This window comes from Malurus melanocephalus, unplaced genomic scaffold (genome assembly GCF_030028575.1).
Source record: "Malurus melanocephalus ecotype Western Australia unplaced genomic scaffold, MMel_1.1 scaffold_77, whole genome shotgun sequence".
Classification (NCBI taxonomy): domain Eukaryota; kingdom Metazoa; phylum Chordata; class Aves; order Passeriformes; family Maluridae; genus Malurus; species Malurus melanocephalus.
In genome coordinates, this window is record NW_026623309.1 from 2079349 (window position 1) to 2104554 (window position 25206).

Below are 25206 nucleotides of genomic sequence, written 5' to 3' on the forward strand. Positions count from 1 at the left end.
TCCTTCTTGTCACAGGGGACCTGGAACTGRAMRCAGCAGTGTGGCCTCAGCAGTGACWGTTAGTGCCCTGGTCCTGCTAGCCATGCTGCTTGTAAGGAAGCAAAAGGTTAATTTGCTAATCAAAATATTGCCAATCTAGAAGAAAACATAAGAACAGATAAACACAGGTCTGGATTGTACTTAACATGATTCATTTTCRGCTCTTTCAGTATTTTAACTGACATGATGCCTCCTCCCACCAATCCTACACGTGGCTTTCAGATCTCTGAAAMAGCACAGTCTCTGCCTTTCTTCAAAACAGATTCCCTCCTGTCTCTAGCCTTCCTGGTCCTGACTCASTCACTGTTTACATCATTAAAGTGATCTCATTCTTCCCTTCCTTGGATGCACRTTCTTTGCTCAGCACATTCCTTCCACATTAAGCAAACCCTCTGTTATTTACAACATTTTTGACTGTCATAAGGTTTATAAACTATGCAGAGGTTCTTCACAATGTGCACATTTAAATCCCCATCTTTGTTTATTTCGWGGTTTGATAGCAAGAAACCCACACACATGATAGTTTTGACAGCAAATCTATTTACCTAAACTACTCTCCCCCTCCTATTTTTCAGCCTGGATTCTCATGGTATCAAAACCACATAAGAAATTCTATCTAAGGAGGAACTGCACTGTCTGTGCATGCRAAGAAAAGCACTGTGAACAAACCATCCAACTGCAGCCAACTTACAGGTCTTTGAGATCTGAACCATGCAGGGTAACTAAGCAATAGATCACACAGCAGAGAATTCTGGTTACTCCAATTAGAGTCACCAGAAAAAGGATGACACTTGTAAAAAAAGACCTTTATTTTTATWTTTAGAGATACACAATCAAGGGGAATAAAGGTTGTGTATACACACAGAAGTGAGAGACATACATGACTATTTTCAAAAATAATGAGCTGAGCATGTRAGGTATTTGAGAGCTGAGAAGATGGACACAGAAAATTATAAAATGGTATTTTGATGTAGCAATCCATGTAYTTCCTTTGCTATCTAAAGCAAAATCTATTACTTTTATGCCTTTTTGAAGCCTGTAATATGTGTTTAATTGCTCCAAAAGGAGTGATTAAAAAAAGGCTTTAACTCTAGATTGGAGCCCTCAAAAAGAAGACTCCAGCTCCAAAGTACTCATTGCCAACCCACAATGAAATATGTGTGAGACAAGTTCTAAATTCCTTTGCAGACTTGGAATAATTCTATGATTGGACGRTGAAATAGAGCCTTTGCTCTGGTGCTACATTTGGAAAACCAAAGAACACTTTTATTTTAAACTCTTCCAATGAAATAGCTTTAAATACATTTCTGTGAGAGGACTCATGGACCGCAGTTCTGCCAGTGTCCAGCACAGGGGGAGGAACAGGCCAGAAAGAGCATTTGTTAATTAGCAATGGAACAACAAAGTGTTGGAACAACAAATAAGCAAAAAGATGTTTCCAGGGCAAGATATCTTAGTTTGGATTAGACATGGTCTTGYRTAAATATAAAAGCCTCTTTATTCACTTCCAGGAGCAATAGTAAAGCTTAGGATATGCTTGGCTCTCAACAAAGCCATCATGAAGAAACATAGTTCTGTTTTCTATTCTCCAGTTCTCAGCTGCATTTCCACAGACTACCTGGAAAGAGAATTTGCCAGAGTTTAAGAATATTAATTAATAATCTCCTGGCATCGAGTCAAACTTCTAATAATTTACCTCTTGCCTCCTGTCTTCTCTTCCTCCTAAGTAAATAACTTGTTCCTTTGACTTTGTTTTTAGAGGCTCTTTCTGACTTCAAAGCAATTCTAAATAACAGGTTACTCATTTAGGTGCATTACTGTACATATTTGAATACCTTTAAATTTCAGGTCACGGCTCACAGTGCGTCATTCGAGTCCAGCTTGCTGCCACACCAGAAAGGGAAGTTAGATTCCTTTCCTGCTCCTCCCAGTCTCAGCCCCAAAAGGCTTTTTCCCATGTTGCAGTAGCTCAGGAAGTTACCTGGTGTCAAGGTAAACTGAGTCAATTCAATCATAACCCAGTACCCTAAAACAAYTCTCCCTCCATTTTAAGGCTGTTAATAATTTATGGAGTTTAATAAACTTACCTGATGGTGGTGAGCAAGGAACTGCTTGAAGCTCTTAACCTGTTTRTACCCTGGTAGTGAAGCACATCTTTCTCTTCTGTTCAGTTTACATGGCTAAAGCACTGGTATTTCATGGGTGAACCTGCCAGGGTAAAGTRAGAACCTTGGGTGGAAGTTATAACCAAAGTACAGGACACTGTTCCTAATGTCATATAAAGGGGTCCTCCATTTCACTGCTACAGGACCCACTCACCACACCCTGCAAAATAGTGGTGAAGCTGCCTTGGGAGAGTTTATTATATAAATAACTTGCTCTCACCAAAAAGTAAGTCCTGTTCCCCATTCTCACTTTACACCAGCTCTGGCATTTGTCATGTGTCTCCTAGCTGATTCATCTCAGTGGCCCGGGAGGAAAATGAAAGAGGATTATTTTGTCACTAAATTYAATGAGTTGGACAGACTCAGCACAGGGTCTAACACAGCTCGGAAGCAGCACAAGGATGGTAGAACTGYATCTGTGGTGGGGGACAATTTCTCTGCACCCCACTCCTCCCATGTTAACATGGGCCAGACTCCTCTTTTCWAAGCAGTTTTGATCACTTCAGTCATGATGTGAGGATGGATTTATATGGGTGGTTCTCAGTAAGAAAAGCATTTCAGTATTTATTAAATGAAGAGGTAGTATATTTATTCTAAACATTTTGATGTGCTAAGAGATTTAAACAAGAGTTTCTATAATGCTTTAAAACTTCAAGCAAACAGGACCATTTACACTCCAGTAGATATTTTGCCAGTAAAATTATCGTAATTCCACTTAGGTTTTGTTTTGAGTACCAGCTGTTCCTAAGTGGRAAAACAAACTACTAGCCCTGTTAAAAATTTAGTGTTTGAGTTTACACAATTCCTATGCGTGACAGCCTGCAAAACAGGTTTGTACACTTTGAAGGACTTCTGGCATCTTCTGAAATTCTGTGGACTAATTGTTTATATCCTAGTAAGTACCTAGGGAATAAATGCCTGTCAAGGAAGGAAGAAAGGTTGAGTAACACAACTAATTCTTTTCCTCTGAAATCAGTGGTAATATGTACTTCTGCACCTCTGATCAAGCATATATTTGGCTCCAGTTGTTGTTTCTCCCCCCTCCAACACACAAAAAGAAGTATCACAACTTGGCAATTCAGGAGCCATCAGAAAGAAGCTCCATTTAAAAAACTTTCAAGAAAATTTTTAAGGAATTCCAAAATGTGTGTAAGAATTGTTGTCTCTGTGTTCTGTGTGGTGGTCATCTTAMAGTAAGTCTCAATTGCTCTGAAAATGCAGCATCTGCCTCCAGTTAAGGCTTTCCTGACTTGTAGGCTGTGCCAGGGCTGAAACAAAACAGAAGCTTGCACTACAGCATTGCAGTCATTATAAACCTGAGCTGTTAAATGCTCACAGTGACAGTGAAAAGTGTTCAGCAACAAGTCACTCTRTCAGCAGAATGTGGGCAGCTTGCTTCCCACTGGAGTTTTTTGTATTATTCAACCCTAGTAACCCATAAGCTCCTCTGTTTGAAATGGTGTTACCTTGTTTCCATACTAAATGAAATGTATCACGCACCTCCTGGTTAACAAATGTCACCTAACAAGAAAAGGTTAAACTAAAAGAAAACAAACCCAAACAACACTCTGAATACTACTTTTCTTTTTGTTAAACAGAAACATGATTGCCATGTACAGCTGACACTTTCTTGTAGTTTGACAAAACTCTAAATATTGGCAAGGGTTAGACTTCCTTAATTACTCTCAATTTGAAAAACAGAGACTGTCTGGAAAGTAACTCTGTGCTGGAGAACAACTAGAGAGTGGTTTTCACAAGATCTTTAAAACTCACTCCTTAGGCTCTGGTGAAGGTAAGCTCTTGGTGGTGTTTGAAGGAAAGGCTTCCACTTAACAAAGGTTTTTAGTCTTGCATTATAAGTGATACTTTTTCTTCCAAAAGAAACTTTCTGACGTGTTAGGGGGGAGGTTTTTTTTCTTTTTTCTTTTTTTTCTTTCTTTTATGAGTGCTGCCCTTCACAGTAGTTGTTTCCCCTAGATATGATCAGTTGGAAGTCCTTATTCCCATTAACACATGTAAAAGTTTTTGCTTGTCAAGGGCCCACATGTTGCTGCTGGTGTGCAGCCAGAAACCCTCTTGTTCTCATCAGGATCGCATCACACACACACCCCTTCAGGTTAACTTTTGCTCTCCAACCAAAACTGCCTTGGATTCTTTCTCTTTTTTCTTGGAGATCTTTCATTTTTAGTTCTAAGCCCATCTGCTTCCAAAATAACTCTGCAATCTGTCCTACAGTGTTCTAATATGAATAATGCTGCAGATGACTYGGTCCTTGCATGTCAGCACTCCAAGAAACCCCCTTGTCCCAAGTATTTACTTTGTATAGTTATAAACACACTGTACGTTAGGAGACAAAATGCTGTCACAGCCTCGAGCAGCCCCATAACCAAAATCTGCCTTTTTCCTCCAAATATCCTTAACTTCAAGCAATGTTTTTTGGGTTTGTTTGTTGAAATTTTGTTTCCAAAACTTCTAAGAGTCATACCAGTTGAGGGCCTCTGTATTTGGAAAGTTCTACTGACTCTGGCTTAACTGGATAGGGTTTCTTAAATGATAACAACCAAGTCAGAAGGTCCTGTAGAATGGCCAAAGTTGGAACTTTGCATGTATCCTGTCTACTCCTGGCTGGACAGGTAGGGCAGCGTTCCCTCCTGCATCCCGTGAGGGCGCGTGTTCCCACAGCTTCCCGGGAGCGCTGCCGAGCCGGCGCAGGTGCCGCCTCTGTCCTGGACGGCTCCCGTGGGATTTTGGACCGACAGAAGCTGCTCCGGGCGCCTCCCATCCCACCAGTGTCCTGTGTCTGTGCACCTCTGCTCTCTAGGATGGGWTCAGGGCAATTTTGCACCGATGGAAGCCGACCCAGGCGATTCCCGTCCCGCCTGAGGCGTTCGCGCCGCCTCAGTGTCCCGCGTCCGCCTGGAGGAGAGGGCGGGCCCGCAGGGACTCTCGGCGGGCGCGGGGGCTGCCGGGAGTTGCAGTTCTCAAGTGCGCAGGGAGCGCAGGCAACTCCATTTCCCGTCTGTCCAGGGGAGGCGGGCCGAGGGTGCRCGCGCGGGGCATGACGGGTGTTGTAGTTTTTTTCCCTCACCTCACCCGTGCAGCGGTAGGACAGACGGGGCAGATAAAAACTACTGCGATGGCGGCAGGAGAGGCTGCCGGGAGGGGGTACGGCGGCCCGGGAGGCCACACTGCGCTCGCGTCGGGGCGGCGGAGCACACGCGGAATCGGCGGAGCGAGTGCTGAGTCGGTGCCGCCGCCGGCTCCCCCCTCACCCGGGAGACGCTTCGGGGCCGCGGAGCCTTGTGGGGCCGCCACAAAATGGAGGCGAACGGCAGCGGCAGCGGGAGCAGCAGCGACTCGGCTCCCGACTGCTGGGACCAGGCGGACATCGAGCCGGGCAGCGGCGTCGGCCCGGGCTGCGCCCYGCCGGCCGCGGAGGCCGAGGCGCAGCAGGAGCTGCTCGGGGCGGCCTTCAGCCGGCAGCTGAACGTCAACGCCAAGCCGTTCGTGCCCAACGTCCACGCCGCCGAGTTCGTGCCGTCCTTCCTGCGGGGCGGCCCGGCGCCCGGCCTGCCGCCGCCCTCGCCCCCGCCCGGCCTCCCGCCGCCGCCGCCGCTCGGTAACCGCGAGGCCGGCGCCGCGGAGGGCGAGGGAGGCAGGGAGGGATGGGGGCCATGTTGGGAGGGCGCGGGGCGAGCGGGGCGAGGGGGCCGGGCCCGCGGGGGCCGGGGGAAGGGCCACACGGGGCAGGCGGGGAGCCGGGCCGGGCGGGGGGCGGTTCGGGGCTCAGGGGCGCGGGGGGCCCGGCCCGGGGCGGGAGCAGGGTCCGACCGCGGGAGGCTCTCGCCGGCGGGGGGGGACGGTCGGGGGAGCCCTGCGCGGAGAGGGGCTGGGGAAGGGGCGTCGGGGGCTGTGGAACATGGCAGGGCAGCAGGTGTGGGAGCCCCTGGGTTCGGGGGGCCCGGCGGGTGTGAGGCCGCGGGGTGCGGGGGCTCTGCGGGCCGTGCTGCGGGGCCGCGCCGGCTGCCAGTGCTGTGCCCGGGGAGCGAGCAGCAGTAACTGGGCTGGGCTGGATCCCTGTGCAGCCCGTGTCCATTTCTCTGGGACCTTTGCTCGCAGAGGGTCACCCATGGTGAGAAAAAAACACATACCTCTGCTCTTCCTATAATACATAAAATAAATATTATATATATATATATAATATACGACATATAGCACTATAGGAGTTGTCGAASATATTGGAGGTAATAAATTTTGTGTTGCTAGGGAGAAAAGCACTGGTTCAGCCATCAGTGGCTCAGATGTATTTTAAAGGTCTTTTTGAAGATTATATCAAGTAATTTTTCTTTAACATAATGCCGATAAAGGATTAGTGGAGAAGCGAGTTTTGTCCAGCTGGCCTCCGTTAATGGAATAACTTGAAATTTACTCTGCTTTTAATTTCAAAGGATCTTTGTGTATGCAACCAATGTTTRTACTAGATTTACTTTGCATATGGGAAATTAAAGGAGAGCTACTTTTTCATTTCCAGCTCCAAACTGAAGGTCCTTCCAAGCATCAGACATGCCGGTTAACTTTGTGGTAGTGTTTTAATATCACTCCTGCAGCTAAGGAATTTGAGATCTTCCTATTTTTTCCTATCATTTTCTGTATCCCTATTGGTGTAATATGAAACAAGCTAGTGTTTCAGGTATTTATCTAGTAATTTAATTTCACTAAGCACACTACTTGTTACATTATGTTTGGCATGGTTTCCTSTTGGTTGTGGCTTATTATTTATTGTGACCTGCTTTAATATATTAATTGGTCTTGCTCTCCCTAGTATCTAAAGTTAATAGGTGTTAAGTAAAATCTGTATCTTTTATAGATGAAGTTTTAATATTTTTGTAACAGAATATTAACTTGCTCCTTATGTTAGATGATGTGTTGTCTATAGCTGTTCAACACTCCTGATTTTTAGTAGAAATTGTAGCTTATGTACTGTGCAAGCAGTTTCTAAGTGYTTTAAAATATACTTGAGAGAAGCCATGGGAAGACTCTTGAATTCCATTTAGAATAAATGGATATGTTAAATTTCACACGTGTAGCGGCAGACAGGGTAGCTTGGGGCTATGATGAACACRTGGTGCACCTTTGACTAATCTTCAATTTCATCTTTCAGATATTGCAATCTGAACTGAAGGTTTGCTTTTTTAAACTATGTAATCAATACTATAACTGAAAACTTTCTTGATGCTTTGAATGTTTTTAGAATAATTTTTTTTTTTTATTTTTATAGAGTTTTGTCTAAGGCTTCCTTTAGGGTTTTTTTTTTTTGTAGGATTTAACTACATTTCCTCACCTACTCATTGTATTTATTTCTTCATTCTCCTTTTCTCCACTTTTGGTACTTCTGAAGCCTGTGATGAGCTTTTTCTTTCCAGATACTAGGGATGACTTTACTAAAAGTGGTCTGATCATCTGGTGTGATCAGGATAGCTTTGCTTTGCATCGTAGTTGCTGAGTGCATTTCCTATATTGTGCTGCAATCTGCCTGGTTTAAATTCACCTTGATTGCTATATCTTCTTTGAGRTTCAGGATTTTGAGTCTCTCTGAGTAGCTTCAATATCCTTAAGATTGAGCAGACAAAAATCTGCAGTTAAAAAAAACCTAGATTTTTTTCTTAGCTGTAATACTGTACTTGTTAGGTGCTCCTTCTGGTCTGATGTGCTTGATTTCGAAGGTAATTGACAGTTTTCTCCTTGCAGATGTTAGTRTAAGGTGACAACTACTTTCCTGGCTGGAAGAACTAGGTGGAGCTTGCTCTGGAAATAAGTCAGAACAACATGTGATTAGACTATGGTGCTGAATAGGTTACTTTTCAGCAGCCCAGTTTGCTTTTGTTCCCATAGGGAGTTAGGTGCTCTGTGACACTCATTCTTCATTACATGATTTGTACTGAGAAGAATCTAAATTAACTTTAATTGTTAGGAGAAATCTAAAAAGTAGGTGTCACTTTAGGAGTTTCAGTGGCCTAAAGTAAAGTTCTAGTAATGCTTTTCTTGGAATTTGYTCTTGGTGAGGTTTTGTTCTTGGTGAGGTTTTGTTCAAGTCATAATCCCTTAGTAATTCAAAGGATGTTATAGATCAGGATAAATGTGTTGTTGCAGCACAGCATATAAAAAATTCCACGGGACTGATTCCATTGTGTGGCTGTAGTGTGTAATAGTGTTTCCTTTTATACACACTARCTTAATGTTTCTAGTAATTTCAATAAAATCCTGTCACTTCTGTTTAGAGCACAGAAGTAGCACTCTCAGAAGCCATTTATGGAATAAGATGTTAACTTTCTAAAATTGGATAACTCCTGAGACCTACATTCCTGATAGTTTACTTTAAAACTTCTGGTTTACACATGCTTTCTTTTGATTGGAAATTGTATGTAGGAAAAAAGCTGACTGATGTTTACCACCCATATAATTTTTTTCTCGGATAAGAGAGAGTCAAAACATTTCTGAAAATGCAATGTCAATCAGTGTTTTTGTGGTTCAATTTTTGTTGCTCTTGAATACTCACAGACAGGATTCTTGGTAAAATTGATCACAACTTCCTTGTATGGTCTTTACTGTATTTTATGTCAGTTTTTCTTTTCAGAAATTATTTGTAAGTATTCACTATTGAGTCTGCTTGAAGCAGGAGACTAAACTAGCTAACTCCTGGGATCCCTTCCAACCTGAATTGTTCACTGATTTGAAATATGCGGTGGTTGTAGCAAGAGAAAAAGCTTCATTAGTACAAAAGTAACAAGAAGAAAACGTGTGACACATAGCAGCTGGTTTAAGGCAAGGCAGCATTTATCCTTTTGGTGGTAATAGGGCTACTGTTTCATTTGGTAGTTCTCTTGGCTGCTTCAAATAAATTTCTGAATGTCTTTSTTAATGCCTACAGTTTAAACAACTCTCACCTCCAGTCCTAAGCCAAGCAAACATCTGGCTTAAGATTCTGTGCCCCTGTTTGCTTCACTCCCTAAATATCCTCATTTGCCTGCGGTAGTCACTTCTGAAACAGTTGTGTTCAAGCAGCTGGACATCTTCAGCCTTCAAGTGTAGTAAATAAAAGGATATAGCATTTTTCTTCCTGCTTTTCCCTGCCCTCATTTTTTCTGACCTTGTAGCAGCTGCAATATCCATATGTCAGTCAGACACAAGAGGTGGAGTTTCAATATCTTCTACTTCAGTTCTGAAAACCTGTAGTTTCCAGAGCAGGATGATGAATTATCTGTATCACTGGGTTCCCCAAAGCCTGTTACCTCATTTTATACTATAAAACTTCTTAACATCTCAGTCCTCAAGAGACWTCACTTTGCATTTTGCATATGGACTTGCTGGGAAAGGCTTGTCTAAAACTAGTAGCCCACCATTCAAGAAGTTGTGTTAAAGGGTTACCTGGTGTCAGCCTTGGCACAGCCATGTGCTGATGAGTTCCTCACAAGTGTTGGTAGTGCTACTGTTAATCCTTCAGAAGTGCAAACTTGAACTGCTTACATGGCAACAAATCAGGGTTTTATTGAGAGTGTCACTATATGGGATAAATTCTTATCTGAAAATCTTGATTTGAGTTGTCACTTGATTGTCTAGAGCAGTGTTCTGTATCAGCTTCTCTAGACAGATGAGTTGCACAACTACTCTTCAAGCAGTCAGTGCAGAAAAAGGCTGCATGTCTTGGCACGGAGAGGTGATCAGATATAAAATACCTGTGTGATGCACTCAAGGTGCCAACGTGTTACACAGATGTCCTTTGTCTACATCTAAAGTGTCCCCAGGAAGGTGGCCAGGATTGTGTTGCTCCTGTTGGAATAATTCATCACCCTTGTGGCCTTGCATGACTCCAGTAAAAGACACACAGCCCACTGGGATCTGGCTGTGGACTGGCTGAACTGTCCTGGAGGCTACAGGCAGTCCRTGCTTTGGGCTACTGCTTGAATGTATTTGAAAGCATGATGTTGTCTTAAAACTTGATTGCTCTATCAAAATGAGCACCAAAAAAAMCTGGGATTATTCTTGGATTCTATTTATAATCTGGTTTTGTAGTGCCACTTGAGGAATTTAGGGGTTTTCTCCTGTTTTGTGATGAGAGACATGGAAGCAAAAGAAGCAGCTGATTGTATGAAGTTAAGATGGAAAGATGGTTTTATTTTGATGTTTTTATTATGAAGGAATAAAGCAGTCATAATTTAATCCMTTAAATTAATGACTGTGTTTTGAAGAGGTCTGTAGGAAAATGACAGTGATTGAATTTCAGTACAAAAGTTAGTTTAGGACAGGTGATGCAATACTAAAAATATGGCTTATACTAAAAATACCAGGTTATGAGGTATCTTTGTCAGAGTGGAATCCTGGACTGTTGAAATACTGAGCTTGGTTTTTTGATTATCTGTCTTAAAAATCAAGTTATCACTGAGCACAAATACTTGGCTTTAAGTAAAAGGGGTTTTCAATATATTCCATGAAAATCCCCATAAGCTTTCTTAGGCTTAGCTGTTAAGAAGCATGTCAAGTTTAGATAAGATAAACTTAAGGTGTGTCCTCACTGGGGAAGGAAAAAGGTGGGTCTTTTGCTAAGTTAATATGTACTAAAATGCCATGAATATGAAACAAGTGCTAGTATTTTTTTGGTGAATTTTAGAGTCATGTTGAAATGTAAAAGCTGCTCTTGCGTTGGTGCATTTTAAATGTGTGTCCTCTGGTGTGTCCACTGATGAAGCTGGACCATAGCATATGAWGCAGGGCAGAGAGGAGAACATAATTTTATGTTTAACTTTCAAAACAACTGCCTTAAACCTTTTCTTTCTGTAAATTTTTAAATATTGAATATAAAACMCCTTTTTTAGCTGTAGCACTTATTTGTGCTTGAAGGATTTTTTTGTGTGTTTTTGTTAACTAAGAATCTCTTGGGTTTGGTTTTTTTTATTCTGCTTCTCATGCAGTGTGTTTGATGCAGACTTTTATTCTTTTTTACTCTAGTGTAATTCTCTTTATGCTTTCATTTAAAAAATAAGGGAGGGACAAACATCTGTTATGTAATGCATGAAAACTGTTGAGACTGTGTGACTATTGTGTAAATATGTGCTGAACTCAGGTATTGGTATCACACATATGAAAAGGTGATGGGAACCCTAAGGTGGGTATCATGTGTTTCTTCACTCTTCAGCCTTTCTGAAGTTCCTGTGAAGGAACTTGATGCCTGTATTAGAGAAGCAATAACAAATTCACTATACAGGCCATCTAAGTTTTGTATATAAGATGTTTCTTTCACACTAAATTTGCCTTTTTTCCTGTATTTTTTTTAATCTCTCTGCTCCATGGTGGACAGTTTCATTAACCCTATAGCCTATCCCAGTTGTCAGGTTCCAGTCCTGTCTGGGTTCTTATCACTCCAGCAGCAGAGCAGGCTGGGAGCTGTGAGTGCTGCCATRTATTGCACCAAATGTATGCCTCTCATCAATTCTGTGAAGGCATTTGCAATGTGGCTCARGTAACTGCTGCTGAGGAATTACCAGTTAACTACTGAGCAGTTCTTGCTTCTGTGGAGACCTTTATCAGCTTTTTCTGTGCATCTGGTGAACACTGAACATTGTGTAAAGGTGGAGGCTGWCACTACTGCTTAGCAGTTAAGTTTGACTTTAATACTGTAGTTTAACTGCAGTTCTATTACTGGTTCCAACTTTGCTAGCTCTATATATGAAAAACTTGCTACATTCTAATACRAATTTAATTTAAAAGCAATTTTCTGTTGTTTATATACTAGCATTCTAATGTCTTCATGCTGCAAAGTTCCTGGCTTATACTCTTTTAAAACAGTATTTTCMGAGGTTGGATGATAGCTTCTAATTTTTTATACCTGTGCAGCTTTGTATATTGTACAACAAAAATGCAAAGAGGTACAAAASTTGGTGTGAGATGTAACAAACACATCAGCTGTAGTAGAATGCTGTGTGAATGAAGTAGGCAGAGTGGATGCTTTACTAATTTCTTTAGGATGTGAGCTGTATTTTAAAGAGATGAATCACCATGTTTTAAAAGTTGCGCAGTTTTGGATTTTGTCTTGGTAGTGTGCATGCTCTTCGAGTGAATTTTACATTTAAAAAATTCTTATCTAGACAAGACTCTGAATTACATAATGTCATTGTCTGATGGCATCAGTAGATGAATGCAKCATGTGTATCCATTTTTGCCTTTGGCATTGACAACAAAGATATTCCAAAAAATGTCCTAAGGCTCTGCTGTTGAGCAGGACTAAAGATAAACTGCTGACTCCGTGTAATACCACGGATAAGGTTGCAACAGCAGTTCTTGACTTAGAACTTGGAGGAGGTTTGGAGGATGCTGTGTAAAATCTAACAGTTGCTTATCATGTGCAAATCTAATAATTTGAGGCATTACTTGAAAAATTGGCATCACTTAAGACCAGAAAGTAAAGATTGAGTTTATATGAATGCTGTTGATGGACAATRTATTTCTAAGGAGTTAACTAATTCTCCAGCCACTTGTAGAACTTCTTTTTCAAGGCAAGTTCATTAATACTGCCATTTGATACATTTTTCATTACAGACAAACTTCTGGATTGAAATCAAAAGCTTGTTGAAGTGATCTTTGAATCTTTAAAATATTTATGCATCCCAACCACAGTATGTGTGAAACAGCCAACAATCTTGGGATGTTCTGCAAAATGGAGGCTTTAGGTTCATACACAGATTTTATGCCACCTGCTTACCATGCTCATAATGGGCTGATTTGAGTCTTTTCCAGCTGCCAAATGGGAGTAATATATCGTTTCTTAAAAAGGATCTCAGRGTATGCTATTCTTATGCTTTTACTGACTATATTAAATCATTGTCTTAGTCTTGGTGTGTTTTTGGGCATGTAGCTCATGTTTGACCTAACCCAGGAGTGCAGGGAATGGTTTCCTCTCAGGCGTTGCTGTGCCCCTCCACAGTTTGCTGCTGGCCACTGGATGTTGTGCTGTGACCCACATTCACCCTGCCTGCAAAGCTTTGTCCTCTGGCCCTCTGCCAGCTCTCCCAGCGCTGCTCCACTTTACAGAAGTCTGCAGCAAATACGCAAACAGTGCGAAAGCAAAGAGGCTTAGAATCAGGTCCTTCTCTGTGTGGTTTTGTTCTTTTGAGGGGATTTGTTTCATCTTTAGGTGCCATCATGCGTATGGAGCAAGTGATGCTCTAAGATCTGTGTTTTGAAGGAGAGCTGGAGTACACCTAAACAGAGGGTGTATGAATTTTGTATATGGTTGAAAAAAAGGATAATGAACATGTTTCAAAGCATTATAAAGTTGAACTTATACCAAGAGAAAACTAAATAGGTTAAGGTTTTAGGGATGATTATAGAAGATCTCTTAATCATGTGAAATAATGTCCCAAAACATTGAGTGGTGTGTTAATTGGAATGTATCACTCCTAGTAGGTTTAATAATTAGTTATATCTCAGCATAAAACTTAGTAGCATAGTTTAGTGCATGAGAAGGTTGAGTGATTTATCAAAAAAAAACATACTTGTGGCTTTGATATATACACAACACTGGTGAGATTGCCCTCCAAGTAATGGGACTGTGCTRTGGTGTTTGAGAAGACTAGCAAACTTACCAGACATCTGAATGAGTTCATCATCTCTTGACCTTCCTAACTACAGATGTTAAGAATTTGTTCTTAATAGCTTGTTTGTGTTTTCTCCTCAACATTKAGTGCAAGTGAGGCACAAGAGCAGAGTAGACAGGAGCAGGAGCTGGCAGACCCTTTCCATGCAGTCATGACAACACACAGGCATTGTGYCTTTGGATACAATGAAACTGCTTTGACATTTTTAAACACCAGTTAGATACTAACASTTCTAAATAGCCAGCATGCCCAAAAAAGATGGGCAGGTAAAATACTATGTATAGAAAAATTGCKTGCTTTAAATGTATCTTTCCATGCATGGGGAAAAAATGGATTGTTTATAGAAGTAGTGTATTATTTTTACCACTTTTAGGTAGTGTTCTTTGGCAGTATTTGTGCTTAGAGGCTATGTTTGGTGCTGTGGTTATTCTCTCCATATACTTCTTGTGATGAAGTTGAGAGATGGTCTTTCATGCCAAAGTTTGAAAATTGGTTGCATGATTGTATTTTAAAATAAGTTAATTTTTTTTTCTCTGCAGGTGCACCTGTAGAGCCTTCGCCAGAGGAGCAGACAGCCTCTTGTGAAGGTAGTTGTTTTTGTGTTCTGATGCAGCTTCATTACACGTTTTTTATTTAACATTATTGCAAATAATCTCCTCTTTAAAATCTCTGTGAACCTTTTCCAGTCTTCATTATCTTCATACTACTCTTGTAAGGCAATGTCATTATCTGTAGTTATTTACAGTTTTATAGGCAGTTGAGAAAGGCTCATAAAGTGGCTTATGGAAGATTATAAAACTAGCATGAAGCAGAATTTTTGAAATGAGTCTGTATATTGAAAAGCTTTGGCAAGTGCCAAAACATCTGAACAAGGCTTTTATTCATTTAGTTTCTTATTTTTCTTTGCTCTTGATTGTTATCATGGTAAATATATGTGTTTAATGATTTATTTTTTGCCTTTTTTTTCCTCCTAGGTTCAAATGCTGCTGTTAACATGGAAATTTCAGAATCTGTTGGTAAGATGAGAATTGTTCCTTTCCACTATGATAATACTGTAGTGTACTAACTACAGTTCTTACTATTTTTTGTTGTATCTTTATTATGAGGAATGAGGTGTGACCACTAGGATGCATTGACAGGTGCAGTTGGATTACTTGGACACTTGTACAATGATCGGTACTTTATTAAAAAATAATTTCATATTACCGAATAGCCCCATTAACGTGTGTGGAATGATGATTATCAAAAACTTCAAAGTGGTCAGTAATATCAACAATCAGAACATAGAAATTATACCTTTCTCATTGTTTTTTATGTTTTATGAGTGAACTTAAACCATAATCCCTCTCCTTTGCTTTCTAAACATATGGTAGTGTGTGTCTGTGGATTCAGACAATTCTGCTGGTCTGAGTGGTTCTTAGATTTGCTTTTTCTTTCTAAAATTATTGCCTTGTTATAACAGAAGCTTCTTAATCCCTCTGAATCCTAGACTTCTTATGTCAGCCCACAAGCTAGCTTGAAAGCTCCTGGCATTAATAATKTCAGAGCAAGCAGCAGTTGTCCCTTTTCATATAGGAAAATGTTAGCAGACCTGGTAGTTAAAGCCTTGTGATTGCATTTTTGGGACAAGGGATTTTCCCCAGAGTAATGCTTTTGAATTTCTTTATCTATTTGAATATGTCTACCTGGTTAATTTTTAGTGGAAAACGGAGAGACAGAAATGTCCCCAGAAGAGTCATGGGACCACAAAGAAGAACCAAGTGAAGCAGAGCTAGGATGTGGTCCCATGGGGGATGCAGGGCCTTCGGAAGAGAGCGCTCAGGAAATGATGGAAGAGGAGGAGGAAATACCAAAACCGAAATCTGTTGTAGCACCTCCAGGTGCTCCAAAGAAAGAGCACGTAAATGTAGTATTCATTGGACACGTAGGTAAGTTGTAAGTCAAGGTGAAGTAARTGGATTTATGTGTTGTGTATTATCCAGGACTCAGAGGATTAGAAATTAATGCTGTTCTTTGTATTCACCATATCTTGAGACTTACAGGGGTATTAATTCTAATGAAGCTGCTCTGGAAAATGAAAAATTTAAGTGTCTTCTTTTAGGGGTAGAGTGCCACAGGTAGAGCATGTTCTCTTGGACACAACAGTGCCTGTGTTCRTAATTTCTCAAGCACCCACTCCTGTTGAGTGCTGAAGTGACACGTCTRTGTTCATGATCTAAAGAACAAAATMAGAAAGTGGTGCTTCTTTTCTATTTAATTTTAAATTAAAAGGGTGAGGGTTCTTGCTATTAAATTCAAAAATTATTATCTAAATACAAAAAATTGTAGGGTTATAAACAATAGATTAGCATTATTCCTGGCAAAAAGAAGCATTTATAGCAAAATATCCTCATTTAAGTTTCAACAAACTTCAGAAAAACTCGGGTGGTGTCTAAAGTAGAGAATTATTGRATCATGAGTTATACAGTAAATTCTGTTTTTTCATTTCTGTAGTTACTTGTCACCTTAAAAGTACTGTAATTTATTCCTTGGGTAAATTCAGAATGGTGTCACACAACGTAAAAGAGGCTGTGAGCAGMCGTGCAGCCCACACAAGTTAGGGACAAGGGGTAAAGGGAGAAGGGAAACCACTCTTAATTCTTGCTTTAGTTGGATCACTGCTCCGTAAGGGCTTTTTGTTATTGATAATGCTGAATTTATATATATGAAAATACCATTTTCAAAATTCAGTGTAATTTAACTGACAGCAAATTATTATGGGAACCAGAGAAAGTTCAAGATGCTTCAAAAAACTTAGATTATGGCTAAAAAAATATATCATTTGGRAATAAATTAGATTATATAGTTCATAATGGTTTGCTGCTGTTCCTAGAATTGTAAATTGGTTACTAGAATTGTAAAATGACTTAAATTTTTTTTTTAGATGCTGGCAAGTCAACTATTGGAGGACAAATAATGTAAGGAAACTCTTAGATTTTTAGATTTCCTGTTCTTGTCAATTAAAAATCGTCAGTTAAGAATACTAATATTTTCTTTGTAGCTTTAATCAGCATAGGGCTAATACTTTTATAACAGAATGTTACAATCTCAGTCAATTTAGTTACTTACTGTCTTTGGAATTTCTTAATTCCAGCAGATTAATTTTATTGCAATAGGATTCTCACTTAATGGAAGCAACTRTGCAAAACCAAACATTATCAAATTTTAAAAATTAATCACTTTCTTAGAATGTGGCTGTTTTCCTTTGTATTTTAAAATGCAGTTTGAAATTGCTTTGTACCCTTGGTTAAACATTGTCCTTTCTTGTGAAGATTTTAAAAAATTAATATCTTTATTCTCCAGTCATAATAATCTGTAGGGATTGTATAAGTATTTAGCTATTTGGAAATATCTTTCTACCTCATGTAAAATTGTGCTTTTTTTTYTCCTCTCTTCTTAGGTATTTGACGGGAATGGTTGACAAAAGAACACTTGAAAAATATGAAAGAGAAGCTAAAGAAAAAAACAGAGAAACATGGTATGAGCCTTCTGAAAACAGTAGCACACTGCTCTTTTCACTGCAATAAAACTGGTTTAGCAATGCTTAGGTGGTTAAAACAATTAAGAAAAAAAGGCATTTTATGACTAACAAATTGTATATCAATTTAATAAAAATTAATACAAAAATAGAGTATTTGGGTTGGGATTTTTTTAGGTACCTTTCGTGGGCCTTAGACACAAACCAAGAAGAACGAGACAAAGGTAAAACAGTAGAAGTGGGTCGTGCCTATTTTGAAACGGAGAAGAAACACTTCACTATTTTAGATGCTCCTGGACACAAGAGCTTTGTTCCAAATATGATCGGTGGGGCTTCTCAAGCTGATCTTGCTGTGCTGGTAAGGACAAATTGGATACTTTATATTGCATGTATATATTACTGTGGGATTAAGCTTCTGGTTTTTTTTTTCCTTTTTTTTTAAATTTTTTTGCTTTTTCATTCTTTTGGTTACTTTTGGTTACTTACAGCAGGCAGAATTTTCAGATGTTAAGTTAACCAAGATGAGTGAGGTTTGGAGCAACTTAAGAACTTCTTAAAGCTGTCTATAGGTGTCGTGATTTTTTTTGTATGTCACTGCAAAAACCAATGGGTAATATTTGGAATATACCAGTGCGTTTTGAAAGCTCATATTAGGTTTGACCACCATAAGTTTTTTGAATAAGGCAGTGTTATTGATTGTTAATTGTTCTGTTGAGAGAATTGTAGAACMTTGATTAAAATATGTATCTTTAATTAGGTTATTTCTGCAAGAAAAGGAGAGTTTGAAACTGGATTTGAGAAAGGTGGACAAACAAGAGAACATGCCATGTTAGCCAAAACAGCYGGTGTAAAGCATTTAATAGTTCTTATTAATAAAATGGACGATCCAACTGTAAAYTGGAGTAATGAAAGGTGAGTTTAATATTTAAATTTCATACCCCATTATTGTTGAAAGAATGGCTAACTGGTGGACTAAAGACAGAGGTTATAAAACTGTCAGGAAAACCAGAAGCATGGTGCCTAGGACAGTGCCTCTCAACTAAGCTGGAAGYTCTACACTACAACATTCATTTTCAGCTACCTGAATCCATGCAGACAGATCTAACAAATCCCTGCATGCTAGCATAGTTTAATTGTTGACTTGGAAACTTTATACTGAATCTAAAAAAGCAACTGATTGTGTTTTCAGTAGTCGAGTTTGCCAGAGTTGTCAGAGAACCTGCTTTGTGTTCTGCCCAGAATTGTAGAAKTGTTTGTGGGAAGCCATGAGGGCCTGTGCAACCTTGGAATGTCAGCCTGCTTTACTAAGAGAGTGAGGCACACCCAGCTGTGCTGCCTTGGTCCTGCCCAATCTCCTGACATTACTGAATTYGCCCCAAACTGAGAGGAGGCAGTGTAACAGAAATAAATAGCATGAAACCTTCAGAAGCTGTGCAGGGGATTGGAGGAGGCCAAGSCAGCACTGAAGGGACAGCCTGCAGCATGACCTCAGTAGTGTCTGCGTGGTCTGTCCTGCTGTGCTGGCCTGGTTTAGCAATGCATGTGCTGCTGCTCACCCAGCCCTGTCAYTGAAGTGTATGGAGAGCACTGCTGATGCCTCATGGAGCAGAGGAATGAGGGGAATAGGGGAATAAACAGTGCTGAGCTGTGCTGAAGAYTGGGGAGAAGATGCAGATAGGTATACAGGCTTTATTAGGCTTGCTTGCTGCTCACTCAGAAACTTAACTGATAAAACTGTAATATCTGGGTTTTGTTGGGTTTTTAAAGCACAGTATTATGTTATGCTGAAATAAGTGGAACTTACCTTGATCTGCTTGTCATTTTAATAGATATGAGGAATGTAAAGAGAAACTGGTGCCATTTTTGAAGAAAGTTGGCTTCAATCCCAAAAAGGACATTCATTTCATGCCCTGCTCAGGACTGACTGGAGCAAACCTTAAAGAACAGTCAGAATTCTGTCCTTGGTATATGTATGTATCTTAAATTGAGCAATGTGAATATTTGCTATATTTCAGTAAAAGTAAATGCTAAAGTGAAGGTGGGAAGTAGCAGAGCGTGGTATGTTGTGGTATGTGTGCCAAAGTGCTTGAGGAAATACAGTCAGGGTAACAAGAACACAGCCATGCAATGTGCCAATGAAAAGCATTTGCTAACTGCAGAAGGTTATTAGTAAAATATTAGCAGTATTCTTTGGCTGTGTGAGTTCAGTGCCTTACAAGCACTTGAACGTGCCAGTGATGCTGAGTTGACGTTGCTAGAGTGAGTAATTGTGTAATGTGAACAGTTTGCTTGAAGCTCTATTATAATTAGGGACMAGCCATGTCTCTCAGTGGATGTCATATTTTTCAGTATTGTTCAGTATACTTTAAAAAGTATTAATGGAAATCCCATTTGGACCTAGCTTGTGGCTTTGTATTTCCAAAATCTATTACACATCTGTTGTGATCCTCAAAGGAATAATTAATTTGTGTAAAATATGCCTGTAATGTAACTTAAAAACATGCATTTCCTGAGTATTAACATGTTAGCTGAGGTAAAGTGGACATCACTGATGGGATGTTAAAATAGATTTAGCTGTCTTAGAGGTCATGATAGCAAGATGAAAATTATTCCTTTTGTTGGACTGCATTTGTCTATACTGAATAATTTGAAAATTGAAACAAATGCCTTCTGCTCTTTTAGTGGATTACCATTTATTCCATACCTGGACAACTTGCCAAACTTCAACCGTTCAGTTGATGGACCAATCAGGCTGCCAATTGTGGATAAATATAAGGTACAAATTAAAATAATAACATAGAAAATATAAACAGACAATTTTCAGAAAGMAGTAAATGGACTATTTACTGTTCTTTTAGAGAGTATCTTTGTTTCTTCGCTAATGTCACATTTCCAACTGTAGAATAGAGGCAGGAAGGGGAAGTAAATAGTTTCAGCATTATATGAAACTTGTAAAATCTGTAATCTTTCATGAGAACAATTTCCAAAATAGTAGTACAGCAGAGTTAGATAACTTCATAGAACTTAAGTAATCAAACTTAGAAGTAAATCATAAATWGAATGGACTCTTTAGGAAAATGTTTTCAATTGGGATGTAATAATTTCTTTTTGTGAAGGATATGGGCACTGTGGTCCTTGGGAAGCTGGAGTCTGGCTCTATTTGCAAAGGACAACAGCTTGTGATGATGCCAAACAAGGTATGGAAACTTTTTATTACATTAAAAAAATACTAAAAATATTTACTACCCTAAAATACGAGCTTGGTTCTTAAAGATACTCATTACTTTAAATCAGAAAATATTGTATTGCTCTGTTGAACACAACTAGGCTCTCATATTTTACATGGGTGAAGTTCCTTAGCATTCAGAATTTAGGTTGTCCTGCCTTAGTAAACTCAGTTGCTGGACTACAGATAATCAAACATGAACTGGGTTTTATTGTGTATTTGTACGTGGGCCCACTAAACCTTTTTCCTGCTGTGGTTTAATACTGCTCAAAGGTTTATTTCTTTACACCTCCTGCCTTTTTTTTTTTCTTTCCCACAAAAGGAAACAGGAAAAAAAAATTTCAAAATATTTAAGTATTAGTACCTCATCATTCAAATATTTTAAATGTTCTGTTCTTGATAGAACCAAATATAATGAAATTAAATTGTAATGGAATTATTTCCTGAAATACTGTCATATTACACTTATTTTGTGCCAGACTAAAATATTCACAATGCAAAACTATGTTTTTGTTTTCTTTAAGCACAATGTGGAAGTTCTTGGAATCCTTTCTGATGATGTGGAAACTGACTCTGTAGCTCCAGGTGAAAATCTAAAGATCAGACTGAAGGGAATYGAAGAGGAAGAGATCCTTCCAGGATTTATTCTCTGTGATCTCAACAACCTTTGTCATTCTGGACGCACGTTTGATGCCCAGGTAGAATAGCTACATTTAATTGCTGTATAGAGGAGTAAAAACCATGGAAATACTTTTTGTTTCAGCAGATCTGAAACTTCAGTAGTTTGAAGTTCCAGTTCAGATTTCTTATTCACTTCCATGTCTCTAAATTGGCAATAACATATAAACRCTGATATAATTCAAGTTTTGAAATACCATTTATTTTGAATGTAACTATTCAGTGAAGTTTTAGATACCTGTAATGGCAAAAGCAAGACTTCATCAGGCCAATTCTTCAATTTTTTATTTTCATATTATAAAAAAGTTAGTGATYTAAAATTTTGTCTCTTTGACAAAAATTTGTGTGTATATTGTTCAGTAGACATTTTAATATAGTTCTGCATTTGATTATTCTCTGTTCTTTTATAAATGAAATTAGGAAAAATGCACTTATTTTGAATTGTTTTACAGATAGTGATAATTGAGCACAAATCCATTATCTGCCCAGGTTATAATGCAGTGCTGCACATCCACACCTGTATTGAAGAAGTTGAGATAACAGTAAGTGTTATTTTAAGTTGTGATGTGAGTATAAATAATCCAGTGGTTGGGATGAGGAGTTCTGTCATATCATACATGTGTAGGGTAAYTAATGCAACAAAGCTCCAGCCTTGAATGGAATTCTTGGTCAGTGCTCCACACAAACAAGAATRGCTGTAACTGTTAGCATAAGCCTTTTGAAAAGTGGTGTAAGTCATTACTGAATAAATCAAGATTTTCATATATTTGTAAGTATTTTCTTTCTTAGACCAATTCTGTTTGTTTGTGAAGAAAAATAACCATTATTTTAGCACTCAAAGCTATTAAATAYTTTCTTATACAGGCCTTAATCTGCTTGGTAGACAAAAAAACAGGAGAAAAAAGTAAGACACGGCCCCGTTTTGTGAAACAAGATCAAGTCTGCATTGCCCGTTTAAGGACAGCAGGAACGATCTGCCTTGAGACATTCAAAGATTTCCCTCAGATGGGTCGCTTCACCTTAAGGGATGAGGGTAAGGCTGCTTCAGCAACAGTTACTGACTGCTGCAAAAATACACTTACTTGAAATAGGAGCTCATGCATGGCAATGAAGTATTCAAATGCTGGGATCTAGTGGATATCACTCTCTGGGTAATGATGGAAAAGTAAATCTAAGCAAATTGTTGTCATTGTGCAGAGTTCTTGCTAGTAACAGRGAGCCAGTTTTATTTGAATAATGTACAGAAATGTGCATTGTGGAACAAAAGATTGGATTTGAAAAATTACCAACAATGCTTTTTTAATGTGTCCTGGAATGTCCACCTACAATAAGAATAGTTTCACTATTTAGAGTTACAAAATATCAGGGGGTTCTGTGTTGGGCTTTAACTCATGCACACCCTGGTAAAACTCCCAGGTTTGTAGGGTGCATTTAAAATTACCTTGAAAAGCAGTAAATCGATCTGGTAGTAATTCTGCCTTGCCTTCTCCTTAGATGAGTGTACAAGCACTCTTTCCACAATCCACATTGTRTTCTTTACTGTCAGAATAGCAGGCTTGCTGTTTCAGATTTTATCGTGCTTTTAAAAGACACTGATGTTACAATGTTAACAATTTATTCTCTGAGATTTCTAATACTCTCAAGAGCCTRTATTTTGGGGAAAGTTTTCATGTTCTTGGAGACTTCTACATTCCTTCCACTGTAAATATAACTCTGCTGTTTGTCTCCTTGGTTTAGGTAAGACCATTGCAATTGGAAAAGTTCTGAAACTGGTTCCAGAGAAGGACTAAGCATTTTTCTCAATGACCCCGCACAATACTGTGAGGAAAATCGACTCAGCAAAAGCCTACTTCACACCGCCTTCTTATTTTCTGCCCATTGATAAACTTCTCCCCATATTTTGCAAAGACAAATTTCACAGCAAAGGTCCACATTATGTCAGCTTTCTCATATTGAGAGCTCTGCTATGCCACTGTTGAATTTTCCCAAAAAGAATTTTTTTTTTCTCCCAAATTCTGCTTCCTTGGAAAGATTCGGCAATAGCTTTGTAAGTGATGTGGACATAATTGCCTATAATTATGAAAATCTAAAGGATTTTTAATGTTTAATTTCCCCCAGCATATATATTAAGACCTCTTTTTTCCAGGCAGATCATTCAGAGTGTGCGAGTGTGTGTGCACATGTTACAAAGATGACTACCATGTTAATAAACTATTCAATTTGAAATCTTTTTCGGTATTGGAATTGCTTTTGAATAATGTTTTTTATCCGGATGTAACRCAGTTGCATTAGCTTTTTAACTTCCCAGTAACCCAGATACTTGGTTACTTGGACTTTTCTAAACTCCTCAGCCTCCCCACACACACAGTTTTAAATGAGGCAATTGGGCACTCAACCAACTTTGTATTAAAAYAATTAGGTTTGCCCCTTCCCTTTCTTGAATGCATTCTAAAAATTAAAAAACATTCATGCAAATGTGGCACCTTCATTAGCTTTACATTTGTTAATATCTTCAGCAAATTTAGGTTGACTTAACATCATTATTAGACACAGTCAATTTTGAAGGCTAGAACTACATATTGTGTCTTTATAAAAATTCAGCATTATTATATTCTTAACTGCAGAAAACGCTAACAACCAGTAAATCAGTGAAACTTGCAAAAATAAGAGAATCTGTGGCAATAGTGCCTATTAGTATTTATAAGAGCTACATTTTGTGGGAGAACTGGGCCAATTAAAAAGTGCCAGTTACATAAATTACTCAGTTCACCCTGTCTTTAATTTAGAGGGCTGGATAATCCTTGCTGTTTTAAAGATCAGTCTGAACTGAGAGGGAGAAAGACTATTTAAATCCCTAAGAGTTTGCACATACTGAAATATGGGAGGGTCAGAATCAAGCACAGTCTGTAAATTTTTGCATATCAAAAAGCAATGTAAGCTTATGAGGACCAGTGAAGTTTTTCTTGAGAAATTAAAGCAAAACTGGTTCAAAATAAAGCTTACTCAGTACAACTTGAAGGAGCTGCATAATAAAACCCTGTTTAGCTGCACTTTGAAAATGGACTCTCTGCAATTGCTGTCCTGATTCTAACAATTGGGATGAAGGCTAAGGGATTCTTTTTCATTTCCCAGAGTACTAGTAGTAACTATTAAAAGGTATCTTCCAAGCTTCTTCAGAATATCTTAAACTAAACATTCTCAGCTGTAAAATTGGTGAGCCCATCTTCTCCCCCAAAAGTCTACAGTCTAGTGACTGTATCTGAATTGACAGATAACTCAAAACTGAAACAGATTTACCTTTTTGGGTTTTTTTTTGTTTGTTTTGTTTGTTTCTTTGTAATTGTGGAACTCCCATTCATTTCACTTACAGCTACATTGTATGGACAGAAGAAGTTATTGTCCTTCAGTTTCATATGACTACACTTGTAGCTACCGTAATGCATGGAATTTAAATAAATTTTRTTATGTCTGCAAATCTCTGGGCTTTTATTTTTTTGATAAATCAGGGTTTAAAAGTAGCATTTTTTTTTCCTACCAAGTGAACAAAACCCACAGTTCCTTGGATCTTAAACTAATGAAGAAATTAAAAGCCAAGGAACCTTACTGTCTTGTTCATAATCTGGACTGACAAGATTTCCAGATATCTGACTACATTCTTGAAGTAAGCTCATGGATTTAAAATTTGCAAAGACCATTATTGGAGAATACTTAAATTGTTAGATCTTTTGAAACTTTTTTTAAAAGCATTGGAATACATCTGAAGACTAYGTGATGCTCGAGCATCAGTTTTCCACTTTTGAACAAATTTAATGGGGGATTCTAAAACTTCATTATTTTGAGGCTGGACTGAGTATTTATTATTAAAATGAATAATCATCTGGTGGGTTGGAATATCAGTAGATAGAAAGTCTGAGTATTTCCATTATTCATCCC

The 25206-nt window shown here is 38.9% G+C and overlaps 1 protein-coding gene and 1 long non-coding RNA gene across 2 annotated transcripts; one reads left to right on the forward strand and one right to left on the reverse strand.

Annotated features, from left to right (window-relative positions):
• Positions 1–1311: 1311 nt before the first annotated feature.
• LOC130574226 (uncharacterized) lies at positions 1312–2448 on the reverse strand. Its single transcript, XR_008965400.1, has 3 exons — positions 2127–2448; positions 1875–2020; positions 1312–1657 (listed from the first exon to the last, which is right to left on the reverse strand). It is a non-coding gene; the product is annotated as an uncharacterized LOC130574226 (long non-coding RNA).
• Positions 2449–5374: 2926 nt separating this feature from the next.
• Positions 5375–24748, forward strand: GSPT1 (G1 to S phase transition 1). Its single transcript, XM_057367311.1, has 15 exons — positions 5375–5823; positions 14392–14439; positions 14827–14868; positions 15553–15780; positions 16776–16809; positions 17292–17369; positions 17547–17727; positions 18127–18281; positions 19199–19339; positions 20052–20145; positions 20486–20566; positions 21120–21293; positions 21726–21815; positions 22138–22306; positions 23011–24748. The coding sequence occupies exons 1-15, from the start codon at positions 5523–5525 to the stop codon at positions 23061–23063; spliced, it is 1869 nt and encodes a 622-aa protein (XP_057223294.1). The 5' UTR covers positions 5375–5522; the 3' UTR covers positions 23064–24748.
• The last annotated feature ends 458 nt before the right edge of the window (positions 24749–25206 follow it).